We start from the raw sequence: 20,770 nt of genomic DNA on the forward strand, positions 1-20,770 counted from the left end.
TCCTCACCTGCCTAGGACAAATTACAGATTCTACAAAAGGCCACACCTGAGAATACTAGTGGCTTTTACATTGAAGTTAGTAATTTACCTGAATCACTTCATATCCTGGCTCCGGTGAACCTGTTTCAGACTTACTTTCAAACCTGCTCCTAACAATAACCTGCTCCACCCTTACCTATTCTTCAAACCAGCCTGCCTCTGTAACCAGCTTGCCACTGTTACCAGCCTGTATTTGTTACAACCCTACCTGGAAATAACAGACATTCTTTATTATTTGCAAGTAACCTGTTCTGTGGCAAGTAAACTGTTTTGTGGCATATTACCTAAATTCTGTTTTGCCTCAAGCTTCATAATATGTCTAAAATCACTAATAAAGTAACCCTGGCATAAGTCTCCTATCTGACCTGCACAAGATAATGACAGAATGTAAAGGCCTTAAACCGGAGACTACAGGGTTAACAAATGTTCTGAAAACCATTGCTGAACGCCTCTTAGAACTCTGCAAATCTATTTCTTACTTGCTGCAATCAAGCTCCTGCATATCATCTGAGAAAAAGACAGAGACTGTCTTACCTTCCAGAAAAAGCAGGAAACGAGAGCCGTTAACAAAGGAAGAAATACAAAATAGACGACAAGATAATTTATGTTTTTATTGTGGTGAAAAAGGGCACAGAATCTCCTTCTTCTGTCCAAGAAAACCTTTCAAAACCCTCATCTGACTTTGATCCAAACTTACAGACCTCTCAACCTGACTCTCCTTTTTACAAAGACCATAATGACTGCATATTTCACCCTCAGAAAACTCCATTATCTACCTATTACTCCTCAGACGACTCCCTATCATCTTACCTAGTAGATGAAAATTATGTACATGATGAACTACCCTCTGACAAGGAAGAGACTGGAGAAGAACTATTCATGGAAGAACCTATGATGGCTGCTGTGGTTACTACTCTTATCATCCAATCCTCAACAAAAAAGAATACGGTAAAAACCTCCATTTGGTGCCCCTGGTGTTGTAAAAGCCAGCGATGGTACTATTATGCCTATTCAGATTCTCTACCTCCATGAAAGCTTTCTGGATGCTATGAGGTATGTTAAAGCTAACCCTCCTGAGGACAACTCCAAGCTCTTCCTCACAACCTATAACCTTAGGTACACTGATACCTACCCTGAAAATACCTTCTGTACCTCACATTCTCAATTCTGGGTTCATGAAGAAAAACAACGAACCCATCTCTACACTAAAGGTAAAAGAGCATACCATAACTAAAGAGATACCTGAGTGCACTAAAGCCTCACCTGGTTCTGTTGTACATCAAAAAGACTTAACCATGTTTGAGGAGTCGCTGAAAAACAAGGCAAAGAAAAAGAAACCCATGAGAAAGAAATAATTATTTCCTGTTTTCATTGATTTGGTCTGTATGTTCCTTTAAACTGACATCCTTTTCAGTTCCTCCACAGACCTTCGCGTCAACTTGGCATTGTGCTTAGGGTCATTGTCATGCTGAAAGTCCAAGAGCATCCCATGCGCATCTCTTGTACAAAAGAAGGTATATTCTGATAACATGCTGCATTCATCTTGCCATCAATTTTCACAAGATTCCCTGTGCCTTTAAGCTCCCCTGCCATATCAAGGCAACCCCTTCATACTTATAAGTCCTTAATAGGGAAAAAATGGGGCAGCATTGTAACATAGCTGTGTGATACAAAAGCATATACAAATACAAAAAAATACGTCCTGTGTTCAGACTCCCACTACTCCTGGGTGGCAGCAATGACCATAGTACACATCAGCCCCAGTACATTCAATAAAAACCAAAGAAAAGAGTTACCTGCGCACGATCCCAAATCCCTATACATACTTAGTTAAGTGGAGGTTTTTAGTACCACTCCAATGTCATTAGATGTAAGATGTAGAAGAGTGATTCCAAAATGTTTAAGACGGGTCATTAAGGGTAGGACATTCCAGTACGGTTTTCACCTTACGAGGATCAAACTGGATCTGGCCAGAGGTTATGATGTATACCAAGAATTTCCACTTCTTAGATTTGGCATATACCCTCTGCTTATGGAAGCGGTGGAGGACCCTATGGACATTGTAGGTATGTTATTCTGGAGAATCAGAAAAGACCAGGATGTCACCCAAATACATCACAATTAAGGTCTATATGATTTTCCCTGAAAGATAGTGTTGAGTAAGTGATGGAAGGTAGCTGGAGCGTTGCAGAAGCCAAAGAGCATAACAAGATATTCAAAACGCCCATACCTGGTTCTGTTGGCAGAATTACATTCATCCCCATCGCAAATGCATACAAGGTGGTAGGTTCCATCTGGCTCCATTTTTGTGAAGATACTAGCTTTTCTTAACCTGTCAAGAAATTTGGGATCAACAGAAGTGAGTAACGATTCTTTATGCTAATATTGTTAATGGTTCAGCTATTTATGCTAGGTCAGAGGCCTCCATCTTTTATCCCAATAAAAAAAGATGCCTGCCCTGGCTGGTGATGTTGATGGTCTGATAAATCATTCTGCCAGCCTTACTTTGTCTAAAACTATACTTTAGAGTTTATCCTCCACAAGAGAAAAGATACAGCGGAAAGGAATAGGAGCCCCAGGGAATAGATTGTCAGGCAATCATAGGAGCTTATCCACACTCCTCATATTAAATAGGAATAAATGGAATTCTTCACATTTGCTTGGTAAGGAAGTGACCGAAACAACAGACAGTAGACCAATTTGGCTGAGGCATTGGATAATGAAGAGGAGAAGGTGATTTTCTCAATGACCGGATTGTGGGAGAAAAGCCAACAGAGACCTAGAATGAGGGGGGAAATTGGAGATGGTACCAGGTCTTGGCTAAGAGTCTCAGCATGTTGATTTTCTATAAGGACTAAACAGGACCGGTTTTGATCAGAGTCCCATCCACTAAAAATAATGGGTATGTTTCTTTTGGGTAGGCATTTTCCACTTCTTGGCCAGAGTCAGGTCAAGGAAACACCCACTGGCACCTGAGTCGATAAAGGCAGTGATGGTGGTCTAAGCTTTGAGCTGTCATATCCACTAATGCATTCCAAGTGCAGAGCAAGTGTGTTCAACCGTGCTCCTTGCCCCAGCATACGATGTGACTGATCTGGTCTCTCGGTAATTGAATGGAATGTTTGAAAATGATCACATACAGGATTACAAAAAAAATAATAATACCATGTGACCTAATGAGCCTGTGTTTAGAGTGTTCGATGTTCACGCCCTTATGTTTAACTTGGAAAATATTTCAAATCCTGTTATTTTGCCTAACATTTGAAATTCTCTTTAAATTCCTAACTATTCACACTTTTAGTGAATAAACACGCGTGAAGCAGAGTGTGAAGAGATGGTGGGAAGTACAAACAAAACATACACATTTACTTTGGATCACAAAAAGTCCTAGCACCCATAGCAACAAACCCGACTGTCTGTTCCAGGTTACCCAGAACCCTTTAATTCCACCTCATCTGCCAATATTCATCGTAATGCCGCACCAACAAGTTATCACTACAGTACGAACACTGCAGTCATAGCTTTTCGCTTTCGCGAAATGTTTGTGCCTCGCTACGGGCTGTAGCTCCACGTTGGCCGCGCATGTGCAGTCAATGGAACTGTGCTGTGACTGTATCACCTGACACCAGGAAGAGGAAGCACTTTCTGCATACAGTCAGAGAAATACCTGCACACAGTGCTGCAAGAGTTAATACGCTGCAGCTTAGAACACATCAGAACACTGAAAAGACATCTTAATATTGGCAGCATTGTGTGAGATTATTTACATAGTAAGTGTAAGGGAAAAAAAGTATATAGGTAGAATTTAATATAATTCTTATATTTTTAAGGTGTTCTATTTTCCTTTACTGGATATAATAAAAGCGCAATTTATGACTTTTATCTGCTGTGATCTTCGGATTATATTCTCTTGGTGAGATTTCATCTTCCCACCTCCCCTTCCAGCCAGTCCAAGATGTTCAAGAAATTAAAGCAGAAGATCAGTGAGGAGCAATCTCCTGTAAGGAGCTCTCTCAGCCCTCAGCAGCAGGTGAGACATGTTACCCACCCAGTAAATATGGTCACCCTTTCTTCTGTTTATTACCTTTTAAATAAAGTGACATTTTGCAGTTTATTTAATGTCATTGCAAGCTTGTACAATTGTTTAACATGTCAACTAAATGTTAGGGTTATTTGCTAAATTTCAAATTGTTTTGCATTTATATCTGGATTGCAGAATAAAAGCAATCATAGCTTGATTTATAGAAATGCTCAACTTGGTTTTAATCACAACTGGGCTATTTTAGTATTCTATTTTGCAATTCACATTTCATTCAGCTACAAATAGTTTTGTGAATAAATCTCTAAAGTACGAACTGACAAATCTTCCAAGCAAATTTCCATTTTGATTTGTCCAGAATTGAAATGGTGCATGTAGTTGGGAAGCCTGCTATGTTTTTTAATTTGGCTGTTTTGGCTTAAGGGAACATTAAAGCATTATACAAAATATATATTCCTAACTCTTCAGTGTCTGTGGCCCTAGATATTCATTTTTTTTTAGAGCCGATAACGATAATCTGTGCGTTTTCAGGCTGATAGCCGATAACTTATACTGTACTGATATTCTGTGCATCTACAGTATTGAAAAACAAACCATTTCTACACAAATCTGCCATAAATAAATAAATAAATAATACATAAACAAGTTAACCCATTGGTCATTATGCAGAAAACCATATGTCCCCTCTCCTCTGCATGACGCAGATGAAGACCACTTCTCATTTTACTTGTATTTCTCCCACCAGCATCACACCCCCTGTAATTCCACCTCGGCTCACAGCTAAACTACAAAATCTCCTTTATATTTTACTTGGCTAAATCCATTCCACAATCTTGAATCCACAATATATTAAAAGTATTAGTTTGACATTTGCAAGGCATTACAGCATGTATAAGTGATATGTGTGAGAGACTGAGTGAATATTGGAGTAAATAAAATTAAACATCTGGCTTTTACACCCAGACGAGAAGGACACAATTGGCAACAGGAGGCCAAGGGGGACACAATCAGGCAGAGCAGTCTGGCCCAAAACATGTGCACTAGAAGGAAGCCCAGCACACATGCTACTTCAGCTCGTCTCTCCAAGTCTCGCGATTCGCGGGCCTGGTATTACCGTGTGGAGCGTTGCCGTGGTAACACGTGGCAACGCTTTGACAGCCAGGGCCTCGCAAATGCAAAATTTGGAGAGAGGATATGTAAATTGCGTGCACTGGGCCACTGTCATCGCTTACATTATCGGCAATATTGGTAACAATAGTGGCCAATACCGATATTTGTCAAAATGTATAATATCGGCAGAACCGATAATAATAATAATAACTCATTTGTGGTAAAAGTAGGCATGGTTTCCTTCATAGTTGGTGTGATCCAATGCTAATCATAGAGGAGCAATTGGGACATGATTCACATGTGCTGTCAGTGCCGCAAGTGTATCAAAAAGTCCCCATAGGAAAGCATTGAACCAATGCTTTCCTATGGGGCTACCACATCAAGTGATCAGGTTTTACTCAATCAGTGCCGCAGAAGCTCCTCTGGTGACTTTCAGTATGCAGCCACCTGTTAGCTAATCATTGAGGCTTCTAAAGAACTGAAATGTTTCACATTGTATAGTTAAAATGACAGGACCACTGCACTCCGACCACTTCATTGAGATGACATATTAGGAAGAGGGTGTCTGTGTTGTCTCCTCTGCCAAAATGTGAACGTACATCAAAAGTGCACACATGTGATTTGACCAATCGTTTCCACTTTGTGTTACGTTGCATGTATACAGACTTCTTGCCAATTGTTAAATATCACCAGTACATGGCTATATTATATTATATACTTTTGTTATCAACTCTTGTATCATACCCCTGAAATGGGTCGACAGGCCATGTAAATAGTATTCTTGCTCTTACAGAATGATATTCTGGGCCTTTGAATATGTCACCATATCATCAGTACTGCTTGTTATCTTATTTGCAGAAATCGATAGATGAAATCATAAAATAGGACAACCTTGGCTACAAGTTAAGACTAGTCAACTGAGACTGATTAGTTTATAGACTGATGATAGGCAGCATAGTTGATTTAAAGCTAAATCAGCTGAAAAATGTATTCCAGAAATATCTGGGACACCAAGATTATCCCTCATTAACGTTATTATACAAAGGATTATTCAAGGGCTGAGTTTCCCTGTTGGATCACAGTGTATTTTAATTGATACTTTGCTACCTGTAGTGAGTGCACTACTGCTGCTTTAGCCTCACTCGCTGTCACACACCACCCAGCCAACCAGTTCTGCAGCTCTCATGGTTTTTCCCACAAAAGGAAAAAAGTGAAAAGTTGCTCATCCAGCTATTGCTGTTTGTGCTAGGGAAATTTAGACATTTACTTTAAAAGTAACATTGCTCCATTTCATGAAATATGAGGACAGATTTAACCTGAGAATAAGTGTGTAATCAGAGAGTGGAAATACTTGTTGCCAGAAATTTGTGAAAGCTACACTCCCTAGCTGAATTAATGGCAGCAGGTGAAATTGCTGTTACCTAGGTGTGTAACTCCCACTAATATCTGGCAGCAGCAACACTTGCATGTCCCGGTGCTGCCCTAACAGTAAATAACTACCCTCCACCCTCTATATTAACCTAAGCTTTTAGGGAAATATTTGAATTTATAGCTTCTCAGAGCGATCACTCAGCCACAGTATTTAAATCAGTTTAAAGTGCACTGCTCATGGCTCTTTTGTCATTCTGGAGCCACTAACGTTGACATAATAGAGATATTAGAAGATGCCCGGAGTCTCTTTTTTAAACAATGGCAGTATTAGAAATAACGCGGCCGGGCAGGATGGCAGAGCAGTATTTGAAAGAAGTTAAACGTCTAGACCAGGGGTGGACAACCTTCAGCACCCCAGATGTTGTGGACTACAACCCCCATAATGCTCTTACACCCATAATGATGGCAAAGCATCATGGGAGGTGTAGTCCAAAACATCTGGAGTGCCGAAGGTTGCCTATGCCTGGTCTAGACTACCACCTAATCTGACAGTCTGGGGTCACTAACTGAGACCGCATTTGAAGAGGGGAACCCAGGGTAATTAAAGGTACATTGGCGTTCCTTGATACCAGTGGGTATTTAACTCCTGCTGGTACCTTTACTGCATGATGGTCAGTGCCGTCAAGGGGCGTTAAAGCCGTGCACTGCATGATGGCATAGACCGTCATGTAGTCCTTAGGTGGTTAACATGTAACATGTAGTTAAACTAGTGGATGGTTGGGGGCGTGGCCTAGCAGCGGAGCGGAATGGCTGCCTAATCTCTGAGCTCCTCCGTACTCGCCCTGCAAATCGCTAGAAAGCTGCCCCAAACGCAAATATGGGGAAACACACTAAGGCTGGGGGTACCCCCAAACCGGCGGCCACCCGCCCACCTGCAATCCAGGCATCGGTCAGGCAATATATGACCACACAGCCGGACCCATCATCCCAGGCCTCCGCTGAGGCCTTCCTGTACTCGGAGGCCTCATCCATGAGCCCGAACTCCCAGGCCGGTGACGCGAGTGGAGAACCCACAGAACACCCGCCGACAGACTGGATGGCCCTGCTGAGAGCACTGCCTACCAGAGCTGACCTGACCCAAGCCACATCAGCCCTCCATGCCTCGATCCGGGCCGACCTTCAACTAATGAGAGCAGACATGCAGGGTATGGCGGACCGCATGGCGCGGCTGGAAGAGGAACAGGACAACCTCACTGTGGCCCACACCACCACAGAGTCCACGCTTCACAGCCACACTACCCACTTGCAGGCCATGGCGCGCCATGTAGAAGATCTCGACAACAGGGGCCGCAGAAATAACCTGCGGATCCGAGGCCTACCTGAAGGCGAAGAACCCTCAACCCGGCTCACTGACACACTTACCATCTTATTTAACGACCTTCTAGGCCGTCCTACGGACACGCCGATTGACTTTGTCCGTGCACACAGGGCACTAAGACCCAGAGGCCCTGAAGGAGCGCCGCCAAGAGATGTAATATGCTGCTTAACTATCTTCTCCCTCAAAGAAGACATACTACAGGCGGCTCGCAATGCGGGATCCATCACCCATGAGGATCGCCCCATCCAGATATTTCCTGATCTTTGCCCGGCCACATTGGGCTACCGCAGGGCCCTGAAACCCCTCACTCGAGCCCTGACGGCTCAGAAGGTGAGATACCGATGGACTTTCCCGACCGGCCTAATTGCTCACACTCCTAACGGCCCCATGCCGGTACGCAACCAACAGGACCTGCAAGATCTCACTACCGAGCTCCAGCTACCACCCTTAAACATGCCTTGGCCGGACCCGCTAGACTTCTACGTTGGCCCGCCGAGGCCGGCACGAGACGACCCGCTGCCACAAAGAAGAACCAGATCCAGAATGGAGACGGCGCGACCAGCCGGCAACACTCGTTGAGTTCCGCGGCCCCCGAGAGACTCTGAGTCCCACAGTTTGAAGTACCTGCCTATGAACTATGACCCGCTGGGGAGCTTCCCATAAGGTATCCCACACACCACACTGAACTGCCGGACTCCCTCTCTTGTTTCACTTTTGGGTGGGGGGCTGAAACGGGGGATTTGACGACTCTGCGGCTCACGCTGTGCCCCGACTACCACTCGGATGGGGAACATTCTTTTCACCAGCTGCGCTGCCATGGAGGGATTGACATTGCTACACCACCAACCACGAGCCGCAGAGACGTGGAGACTCGGTGCCACCGACATTTTGTGACTACCAGTAACGGAGATATAGGGTCTTTTTCGGAGGGCCCAACCTCCCCCTTTATTGAAGTAGATGGGTGTATACCATGAGGAAGGGTAGGCAGGAAGGGGTCACAGCCACCACACACACGCCTGCCGCTAGAGCTCAAGGCCACATCACGACACGCCACACAACCTGACACGCCATGATGCACACACACACACACTCACGACTCACAAGGCTCGAAGCCTGGTCCATACGACACACATAATCTTTAAGATACCCCACTCACAAGATCACGGATAACCTAGGGGCTAGAGTATATTTTTTGGGCGGGGCGGGTAGGGGGTAGTCAGAGAGGCCTTCCACGTGGGAGTTTTTCTTTTTTCGTTGTCACCGCTATAGGTGACCCCACGGGGAAACACCTCGTTTCCTTTCTCTTTTTTATCCTTTCCTCTCACCTCTCTGAACCGGGACCCCGGAGAGGGACCGGGTATATCCGAGAGGCATTTAGTAACCAGTAGGCCACGTTCCCACCTGGTCGGGGTGTCTGGAAGAAAGGCAAGGGGACTCGACCGCACCGCTAGTACGGACGGGACGACTCCACCTCGGCCTACACCCGAGCCATTACTTTGTATATTGTTGTCAATTGTTTATTGTTTACTTATTGTTTACATAGTGTTTATTTTATTTTGTCTCTGTACCTACTCCTAGGCACTCAAAGTCCGGCTGCGGTGCCCGCGTGGGGACTCGAGAAGGGGCCTCATCGAGGACCACCCGTCCAGGTAACACCCTTTCCCTGTACCTCCGACACGCTCCTCCCCTGAACCCACCCAACACCGGAGTAGTACTGCAACCCGTAGGCCCACCACTTATCTGCCCACACCACCCCTCCCGGAGTGGTCCACAGGAACTCCGGCATGCAGACCCCGAAACCGCTAGCCAGAGCAGACATCAACATTATCTCTATTAATGCCAAGGGCCTTAACCAACCCGAGAAACGATCACAAGCGCTCCGCCACTTTCACAGCCAAAGAGCCCACATAGTATTCATACAGGAGACGCATTTCAAGGAAGGTCTGACACCTAGAATGACTGACAAAAGGTTTGCCCAATGCTATCTCAGCAACAACCCCTTAGGGAAATCCAAAGGCACGGCCATCCTCCTTCATAAATCCCTACATTTCACTCCCACAGCTACCCTGAAAGATGACTGGGGAAGGTATATATGCATTAAGGGAACGATAGCTGACCGTACGTACACGCTAGCAAACCTGTATGCTCCTAACACCGCGCAACACCGCTTTATAACTAAATCACTGAAAGCCATCATGGCCTTTACGGAGGGTTGTCTGATCATGGGAGGAGACCTTAATGTGGCCCTACAACCGAGCCTAGACACCTCTACGGGCACCTCGACGATACCCAGACATGTGTTGACTACTATCAACAAAACCCTTAGAGACCAACGCCTGACCGACTGTTGGAGAGCGACACCCTGACGACAGAGACTTCACCTTTTATTCTAATCCGAACAAGACGTACTCCAGACTGGACTACTTTTTCCTACAACACTACTACCTGACAGATGTTAAGTCTGTGACGATCGGAACCGCGACATGGTCAGACCACGCACCACTCACCATGACGCTGACGTCTCCCCTCTATAAGCCGACGTGCAGCAACTGGCGACTGAACGAAGCCCTACTTAACGACCTAACAGTAACCACGGAATCCCGAACCACACTTACTCAATACTTCACTGACAATGTTACCCCAGATGTGACACCCCTCTGCGTGTGGGAGGCCCACAAATGCGTTATACGAGGCTACTTCATAGCTAAAAGCGCAGCCATGAAAAAAGCAAAGGCTGCCAGACTGGAGACCATAATCACGGAGATACAGGTGGTGGAAGCCAGACACAAACTTACACGGCTCCAGAGCGATGGTGCCAAGCTACTGACACTACGCAGGGAACTGGCATCCATCATGAATGCCTACCACCAAAGGGCACACCTGCGCACCAAAGCCTTCTTTCACACACACGCCAACAAATGCGGGACCTTGCTGGCCCGTATGATTGCCAAAAAGAGAGCAGAATCCTACATACCTAAAATTCGAGACAAAGACGGACGACTGAAACAACTCCCGGGAGACATGGCGGAGGCTATACGGGAATACTATGTGGAGCTTTATGCCATACACCCCGACAGGGAACCACCGCGCCAAGGTGACGCCTCACCAGAGACTAGACAATACCTACACACACGCATACATAACCGACTTCCCAGGGAAGCTACGAATGCACTTGACGAACCGATCACACCTCGCGAGCTAGCCTGGGCCATAAAAGAGTCGAAATTGGGCAAATGCCCGGGCCCTGACGGTCTCCCCTCTAGATACTATAAAAAATTTGCCGACGTATTATCCCCACATCTCCTGACTGCCCTTAACACCTTACGTGACGGAGCCAGCCTACCTACGCAGACTCTAGAGGCCAACATCTCCCTAATCCCAAAGGAAGGTAAAAACCCGGAACTCTGTGCAAGCTACAGACCTATCTCCCTACTAAATTGTGACCTTAAACTCTTCACAAAAATACTGGCCCGCAGACTACAAAACTACCTCCCTGATCTCATACATAGGGACCAGGCAGGGTTCACGCCCCAGAGAGAAGCAAGAGACAACACTATCAGGACACTAGATCTCATCCACAGGGCACAAGACGGTCGGGAAGGCCTCCTCTTGCTCTCCACGGACGCGGAGAAGGCCTTCGACCGCATAGATTGGGGCTACATGCTGGCGGTATTGGAAGCGATAGGTCTGGGCCCGCACATGATGAGCTGGATACGAGCACTGTACTCTAAACCCACAGCAAGGGTATGCGTGAACGGGTTGTTCACAAACCCGTTCCCCATCCGGAACGGCACAAGACAGGGATGCCCCTTGTCCCCATTGCTGTTTGTACTGGCGCTGGAGCCCTTTCTTAACTCTGTCCGGGACAACCAAGCCATAAGTGGGATACAAATAGGACGGACGAGACACGTAGTGGCTGCCTTTGCAGATGACCTGCTGTTTTATGTCACCCGGCCTGAAACATCAATGCCAGCAATCATGGCAGAGTTCCAGCTCTACGGCCAATTATCGAATTTCAAGGTTAACCTCGCCAAATCTTCGGTTCTGAATGTCTCGATCCCTCCCAATAGAGTTGAAGCCCTGAAACACACGCTCCCATTCCAATGGTCTGACACTACTATAAGATACTTAGGCACCTCCATACCAAGAGACCTGTCACAAATATACACCGCTAATTTTCAACCCCTCCTAACCACAATGCGCAGAGACCTGGAGGAATGGACCAAAGTCCGTCTCTCCTGGTTTGGACGCATTGGAGTGTTAAAAATGAACATTCTACCCAGGCTGCTCTACTTGTTCCAGACACTACCAATCCACATACCTGAGGCATACTTCTCAACACTGCGCTCCATGGCACTCAGATTCACATGGCACAACCTACAGGCACGGGTCAAACACGACACTCTCACTTTACCAAAACGGAAGGGCGGCCTGGCCCTCCCAGACTTCCAGGTCTATTACAAAGCAACCCATCTCCAGAGGGTGATGGAATGGTCCAAATCGGAGGTCCACAAGTTATGGAAAGAAATAGAGTCAGACCAAATATCCAGACCAATAGGGCTCCTACCGTGGCTAGACCACCACCAGGGCAGACAGCTGGCTAACCCACACCCGCTAATTAGAGCGACCTTAATGGTTTGGCATAAAGTGGGGACACCCTCCTCCCTCACCACGCCCATTTCACCACTCTTACCCCTGACACATAATGACGCCTTCCCACCTGGACTGGACGCAGGCCCGTTCCAACAAATGTTAGGAAACTCGCTACCTAGACTCTGCCACGCTACCACCAATGGCACGATACGGACTCTTGAGTCCCTGATGCCCGTAGAGAGACCGACGTTCATGGTACAGTTCAGGTACAAACAACTATCCGCCTACCTACTAACAATCACCAAAGACATCCATGCTCACAGGACGCTCACGGACTTTGAAAGGCTCTGCCATGACCCAAGCCCACTGGCCAGGGGACTGTCCACTCTTTACAACCTCCTCATGGACGCAAGGAGACTTCCCCCACCGAGCTTCATGAGTAAATGGGAAACCGACCTGGGAATTACACTCTCGCCAGCCCAATGGGAAAAGATCTGTACCCTGTCCCTTCACTGTTCAACATCCAGTAGCACACAAGAAACGGCCTATAAAGTACTGTCTCGCTGGTACCGCACGCCATTGGTCACCCACTCCTACGATCCAACCGCCACCAACAACTGTTGGAGATGTGAGAAAGCCCTAGGCACTCTCTTCCATATCTGGTGGACATGCCCCTTGATAAGACCCTACTGGGCAGCGATCCACACGATCATCACCAAATTTTCTGATACTCCCCCCCACTTAGACCCAGCAGCCTTCCTCCTACACCACACCTCCACCCGTAGCTCAGCTTACAAAAAATCCCTAACTATCAGGATTTTAAACACAGCCAAGAGCCTCATTCCCCTATACTGGAAACAAAAGACCCCACCACCTGTGTCGGCCTGGTTTAAGCGCATGGAAGAGCTCAGGGCGCTAGAGGAACTCACCTCACACGCAGAGGGGAGGGAACAGTCGTATATGACGACCTGGACACACTGGATACTGACCACGACGAAACCCGACTTCCAGACACTTATCACAGACTGAGTAGACACCAATGGGAACATGACCCGAGACAATGGGTAGGGGTGACAAGGAATGACCGAAAAGACAGCGCACGTCACACATGAAGCTACCACTGACAGAAGTTAACACGACAATTCTAGCCCTGACAGAGACGAAGGACCACACAAACCTATAGGGCAGGGAGGACGCTCTCTCAAACGCTGAGGAATCCCCCCCTCCAATTTTTTCTCCCATCCCTCCCCCCCCCCCCCCCACCCCCCTTCCCGGGTGGACCTGCGGGCCACGCAGCCGGACCAGGATACAGCAGACTTCAGGTATGCCATTGAAAGCTTAACTACACATGTTTCGACCTGGAAACCTGAGCGTTTCCCTGCTTTATTATACCGACACTTCAGATTCGCTAACATTGTGCTCCATAACTTGTATCTGCCATTTGTTGGAAACCTGCGTGTTTCACCGAACCACACTTGAGACGTTTACTTTTATTGTTGTTTGCAAATTTATTCTTGAAAATCTGAATAAAACTTAATTCACAAAAAAAAAATTAGTGGATGGTTTGGTTAATGTAGCCATGTGTGGCAGTGTAGCAAAAAGGAAAGTGGTCAAAGCATAGCACACATTGATAATACAGAAATGTCTTTTGTTCCCTCTCTTTCCTTTCTTTCAAACCCTACATTCCTTTAAAACGCTGGTATCAGTATTGAGTCCAGTGATGTCATTGATTTACTATTAGATGAAGAAAGAAAAATTAGGTGTGCCTTGGAAATGTTTCTTTCATTGAAGTGTGCCTTGGTCTAAAAAGGTTTGGGAACCACTGATTTATTTAACAACATTTCTAAAGTGCATTAATCTTTACAGAGGAGCAATCATTCAATATTCTAATTAAAGGGACACTATAGTCACCTGAACAACTACAGCTTAATGTATTTGTTCAGGTGAGATCTATAGCTCCCTGCAGGCAATCTAATGTAAACACTGTATTTTCAGAGAAAATACAGTTTACATTGATAGGAATGCCTCCAGTGGCCGTCACTCAGACGGCCACCAGAGGGACTTCCTATCATGTAGGGCCCTAAAAAGGCCTTGTACACGTCAGACTTATTAAGATACGTCTGACGTGTTCAGGAGAGAGAAGGCACTGTGTGCGCGCCTTCTCTCTCCAGCCTGTCAGCAGAGGAGAGGGGGCAGGCAAAGACCGCGAGCTGAGCTGTCAGTCAGCTCAGCCGCGACCGCGCACATGCGCGGTAGTGCGCTCAAGACTTCATAGGGCTGCATGAACGAAGCCGCGCATGCGCACAAGGGAGCAATGACGCTTCCAAATGGAAGCGTCTGATTTCCCCCTGCTCGCGCCCGCCTATTTCGTCATTTTGACGAAATAGGGGGCGCGGCTTCACGAGGCTCCCGGCACTGGAACCAGGTGAGTAAAATACTCTGCCTGGAGAGTCCCTTTAAGTGGTAAATACATTATATTATATTTCCCCCACACACCAATACATAAAAAAACTTTTATATCATTATTGTAATCCTAATTTGGGTTATTACAGAAACACTTTGCATTCACATGTATCCTCTAATTAAAGCAATACCTTCATTTACTATTTTTTGAAAAAAAATGTTTTAAGCAATAAGGTAAAATTGGCGACTTAAGTGTTACAGAATTGAGATTTGTGGTTTTGACCATGTGATTTGCTGGTCTTGTTGAATTTTTTGGCTTTAAATTACCTCCGCCATGGTATATCATTTACCAAGAAGACAACTTGTACTTTTCCCCCCCAAGGCATTTTCAGTAGGTTTTTGTGATAATTGCTACAGGCTTTACACATTATACTGCGGTAAATATCCCAGATATGTATTCTGAAGCATCCACCAAATATAGCAAAACTGATGTGTACCATATTTAGGTTTTGGAGAAGTTATAGGATTATGCAAACTTTGTATTTCTGTGCTGAGTTTTGAATGATAAAGCCATGGAGGAATGGCCAGCTGATGTGAAATTGGCACCTCAAATTTGAGGGGTGCTGTGAAGCTGAACAGTTAGTTTAACACTATATAGTATTAGGAATACATTTTTGTATGCCTGACACTATAGTGTCCCTTTGAACACATAATTTATGGAAAACTAAAAATACTTATAAAAGCCACTTAAAATACATAGGCAAAGTTGGTTTACTGCATAACCCCCACAAAATGTATTTTTTTTAACAGGGTCTCCCTAGAGGCACACCAACAGGCAACAGGAGTCGGGCCTCTTCAGCTACAGAACAGCAAGATGATAACCCTGCAACACCTGACAAAGAGGTGATGTTATATTATAATTTTAGCTTGTATATGGCTCATGGGGGTCTACACGGAGTTGCATGTTTGACAGAAGTAATCAAACTGCTTTAAACACAAGAAGTAGTAGCAGGGCAGTTAAGAGCTATTTTAGCAAAATACATTTCTATTCTTCACTAATATATACTCGTTGTTGAAATGGTGAATAAATGGTTTTAACCCCTTAAGGACCAAACTTTTGGAATAAAAGGGAATCATGACATGTCACACATGTCATGTGTCCTTAAGGGGTTAAAGGCTGTTTTTTTTTTTTTTAATTCCCCGTACTCTCTTTATTCCATTGCATTCTCCCCATCCCTTTCCCAATTGCACTTTCATCTTTCCCCTACAACCATTTTTGTACCTCTACTGTTAATTTTTTGTCTTCTCCTATGGAAGAATGCCAACATCCCTGGTGTATAATCTTGAAAGCGAATATCTGTCTTATCCTGTAAAAGGCGCATCTTGTAACTACAAAAAGTCAAACCACTTATTTAAATTTAATGTAGTGCTTCAAAGGAAAAATTGAAAGAGGTCACCGGAGAAGTCAGAGATAGATTGCAAGGATTTACTGCTTCCGCTTAATTTCTGCTGCTGCATTGAAGTGTTGTGAGGTTGCGTAAGACTAAAGCCTTCTGATTAAAGCAATGCATACCCACCTGCATGACCTCTAGAGTGATTTGATCAAATGCTTAATCACCTGTTATTAGCCGAAATTATCATGGTTTTATGAAACATGGACATGGATCATGTCTAACCAACTTAATTGCATTATATGAAGATGTAAGTAGAAGTATAGATCAGGGTGTTGCAGTAGATGTGATCTGTTTGGATTTTGCCAGGGCGTTCGATACGGTTCTACACAAATGGTTAGTGTTTAATTAACAAAAAAGAATACTTAACATTATAATATATTGGCGCCAATACAAACCATTGTCTGGAAATCTCTTCATAAACAGGACTATACGTAGGACACAAGGTCATTTAAACTTAAAGGTGGTTTTATCTAAGGCAAAGTGTGTGTGTTTTTTCATTAATAACAATAAGGATGTCCAATTCTCTGTCAAAGAGGTAGTGATAGCAGAGTCTGTACATATTTTATACATACAGTAATACATTATAAATATGTACAGACTGTAACAGATCACCTGGCACCCTGACTGGGTACCTCCGTTGAAGGTTGCTCCTAGTGCTTCCTGAGGACTCCAAGCACTGCAGCAGACACCATAACCACCATAAACTCCTCCAGAGACCAAAACAGGAAAAAGCTCTTACAAGAGCTTAGTAGTGATTTAGCAAGGGAGTATGACAAGCATAGCAATTACTTGTAGCAGTTTCCCCCATTAAGAGATGGCACTCCAATATGCGGGTGAAGTAGAATTGTTTATATCTTTATTTTCCTTGGGACTAGCCCATATGGTCATTACATTAACATTACTGTGAAAACTCAATAAAATTACAAACAGTCAAAGCATACCAGGCAACATACAGTGACTTATTATAACACAATGGCATATTTTTAAAGAGGTGGGGGAGACAATAATTAACAGAAAATATCTCACGTGCCTGCAGAATTAGCAATATGCAAATCTACCCGAATATGCAAATGAACCAGTCTTGCTATTCAGGTAGTAAATATTGATGTTGCTACCAACAGAGGGCACTAGACAAGCTCCATAGCCAAATCCACCTAGCTGGTAGCAAACCTCAGCAGTACAGGAGAGCAGGAAATACATCCTAGGGGACATAGTCACATGGCAGGAGGCTGGCAATCAGCATTCTCCAATGCCCAGTGGCGAGGCTGGTTCTGCCACACAGACAGTATACCGTAATGTATATTTTTAATGCAACTGGATGAATTCTTTCAAAAACATAATATTCAGTACTATAATATTTGTCAATCTGTTTAAAAAAAAAAAAAAAAAAATGTTGATTGGCAGGGCTATAAAAATAAATACAAATTTTAATTTTTTTAAGGAGAGATCTGACTGCCATTCCGAAGTCAAGAGAATTTATTCCTAATTTGTTGCAAAGAGTTTTTTTTGCCTTCTTTTGAATCAGCAGGAGAAACCGATGTAAGAAAAGCTGAACGTGATGTATGCAAGTCTTTTTTTTAGCCAATGTAACATTATGTTTAAGTAGCAGCCAAATTAAATTTAGTGGTTCTGAATGGCAAGCAGACAAATTCCTTAAAGGAACACTATAGTGCCAGGAAAACAAACTCATTTTCCTGGCACTATAGGGTCATTAGGTCCCACCCTCAGGTCCCCCCTCCTGCTGGGCTGCAGGGGTTAAAACCCCTCCAGCCACATATCCTTCTCCAGCGCCGGACTCCCTCAATGCTGGGGAACTCTCAACCCCCTGCCGACGTCAGATCCGAATGAGCATGCGCGGCAAGAGCCACGTGCGCATTCAAACCGCACATAGGAAAGAATTACTCAATGCTTTCCTATGGACGTCCAGCGTCTTCTCACTGTGATTTTCACAGTGAAAATCGCGGAAGCGCCTCTAGCGGCTGTCAGTGAGACAGCCACTAGAGGCTGCATTAACCCTGCAGTGTAAACAGAGCAGTTTCTCTGAAACTATGTTTTCATCTGCAGGGTTAAAACTAGAGGGAGCTGGCACCCAGACCACTTCATTGAGCTGAAGTGGTCTGGGTGCCTACAGTGGTCCTTTAAGAGTATGTATATTATTATTCAAGGTAAATTTCCATTACAAATGGCTTAAACCCATGTAACATACTTCTTTTGTCTGGACTCATTTGTAGTTACAAAAATATTCAGGAGATAATATTAAAGCTTTTAAATCTATGTCTCATTTACCTACTTTGTAAGCCTAACATGGAATCCCTCAAACATATCATCCACGTTACATACATGGGTTTGCAGATTGTTGTCTACTCCAGTTATTGCATTACAACATGGATCTGGATTACATAATTGAGAGAGTCATTGATCTCTCATTGATTATAGAGAAATAATTACTTTGCATGTGCATGCATATTTCGTTAAATGCCCATTCAAACGTCTTGGAACGTCTGGTTCGTTCTTTGTGTACTTACTGCATCAAAGCACAAGCTATTGTTTGAACGTGTTCATTCAATGCACTGAAGGAGAGTCGTCATACAAGACTTTATTAGTGGATGCTGCTACCTAAACATTGGATGCTGCTACCTAAACATTGATCTGCTTGCTGAATGTATTTTTATTTGCTTTACAATTTCTTGACCTGCCCATCAGGGCTGGATTAATAAGGGTTTGTTGAAGTTCATCTACTTTAAAAGGTCCACGGATAACCTGTCGATCTTGCCGCTGGCTCTCTTCTGATTGAACGCTCGGTACAGCTGGAGATTAGGGCTAGCCATCTGATATCAGGAGATTTCTTTGCAGTCTGCAGCCAATCAGAGAGAGCTTGCAGGGATGAGGCTGGGATGGACATGCTGTTGGAGCATGCAGGGAGGAGAGGCATAGCTATCCATTGCTTAATTAGGAAAATAACTATTACACATTTACTCATTGTTACTACATGCTCACTCCATGTTATGGCTCTCCTGCTGTGATTTGCAGCTGCCATCATGTTGAGTCTGAATTTAGATGAGTTTGATTAGAGTTGCAAGTCAAAGGAGCTGCATTAGTAGAAATAATTAATTAATTACAAGCTCAGTCAGAAGACCGAGTTATACTTGGAATTAATAATAAAAATGGTAAGGCATTGTTGGCAACTGACATACGCAATGTGTGGGAATTCCAGAGGCCGTAATGTGCAGTGTACTTGAATATTTCTGTGTCCCTAGTAATAGACAGGGTGTACAGAGAGATTACAAAACAAAATTACAGACTTTGTGTGTAGACCGTTTTATATAGGACTGATTAATCCAGTATGTATATGTGAATACAATTATGGGTTTATATATGCCCAAAACTCATTCATATGAGTACTTGGGTATAGTTTTATATATGACTGCAGCATCCAGTTAAAGGAACACTCCCAGCATCATAACTACTACAGTAAACCATAGTGGTTATGGTGGCAGGACTGCCCTTACCCCATTGATAGAATACATTTGCCAAAGTAGACAACCCAAGGTATTACAAATGGGGTATGTCCAGACTTTTTTTTAGTATTTACTAAACTGGCTTAAGTTAGCATTCATATTTGTTTGTGTGTGAAAAAATGCAAAAAACTAAATTGAATGCTAATTTTGGCCAATTTTTATCACAAAGTGGTTACCCTAAAGACTTAACATACCCCATTTGCAATACCTTGGGTGGTCTACTTTTGCAAATGGTATGCCACCATGGGGGTAATTCTCATTCCTGGGCTACCATATGGTCTCAAAGGCAACAAAACCAATCTGGCAAATTTCAATGGGAAAAAACGGAAATGCAAGCCTAATATTTTACTCTGTAACTTTTGAAAACACCATAAAACCTGTACATGGGGGATACTGTTATACTCAGGAGACTTTGCTGAATACAAATATCAGTCTTTCAAAACAGTAAAACTTATCACAACAACTATATCGTCAGTGAAAGTGCCGTTTGTGTGTGGAAAAATGCAAAAAAACTGCACTTTCACTGACGATATCATCATTGTGATATGTATTCCCCAGAGTTCCCCAGTACACAAGTTAAAATATCTCTGCATTTGCAGTATTTTAAGCCGAGCCGCTGGACATAAGGAGTCCTACCACCCTAACCAATCAAATATCTATTTAAACTAGTGTTTTAGCTAATAATTAAATGGATGTTGTTATGGTAAGTATAGGGGTGGACTATTGTTGTAGCATTAGATTGACTTCGAGTTAATGGACTTAATGTTAAACTTGTATGTCTCCTGGTCTGTATCTGGGAAATTGGAACAATGTAGGGAATTTGGTTCCATTTCAGCTGTCGTATTTTAGAATGGGGTTTGTAAGA

The 20,770-nt window shown here is 44.1% G+C and overlaps 1 protein-coding gene across 3 annotated transcripts in view; it reads left to right on the forward strand.

Moving 5' to 3' along the window:
* Nucleotides 1–3,655: 3,655 nt before the first annotated feature.
* GOLGA4 (golgin A4) overlaps nt 3,656–20,770 on the forward strand; it is a 151,408-nt gene continuing 134,293 nt past the window's right edge. For 2 of the 3 annotated variants that reach the window (XM_063452058.1, XM_063452057.1), the window contains exons 1-2: nt 3,656–4,069; nt 15,744–15,836. In XM_063452058.1, the coding sequence (XP_063308128.1) occupies nt 3,995–4,069; nt 15,744–15,836 (168 nt within the window). In that variant the 5' untranslated portion in view covers nt 3,656–3,994. The remainder of the gene's footprint in view (nt 4,070–15,743; nt 15,837–20,770) is intronic. The other variant, XM_063452056.1, reaches the window with a different exon arrangement.

This window comes from Pelobates fuscus, chromosome 4 (assembly GCF_036172605.1).
Source record: "Pelobates fuscus isolate aPelFus1 chromosome 4, aPelFus1.pri, whole genome shotgun sequence".
Taxonomy (NCBI): Eukaryota; Metazoa; Chordata; class Amphibia; order Anura; family Pelobatidae; genus Pelobates; species Pelobates fuscus.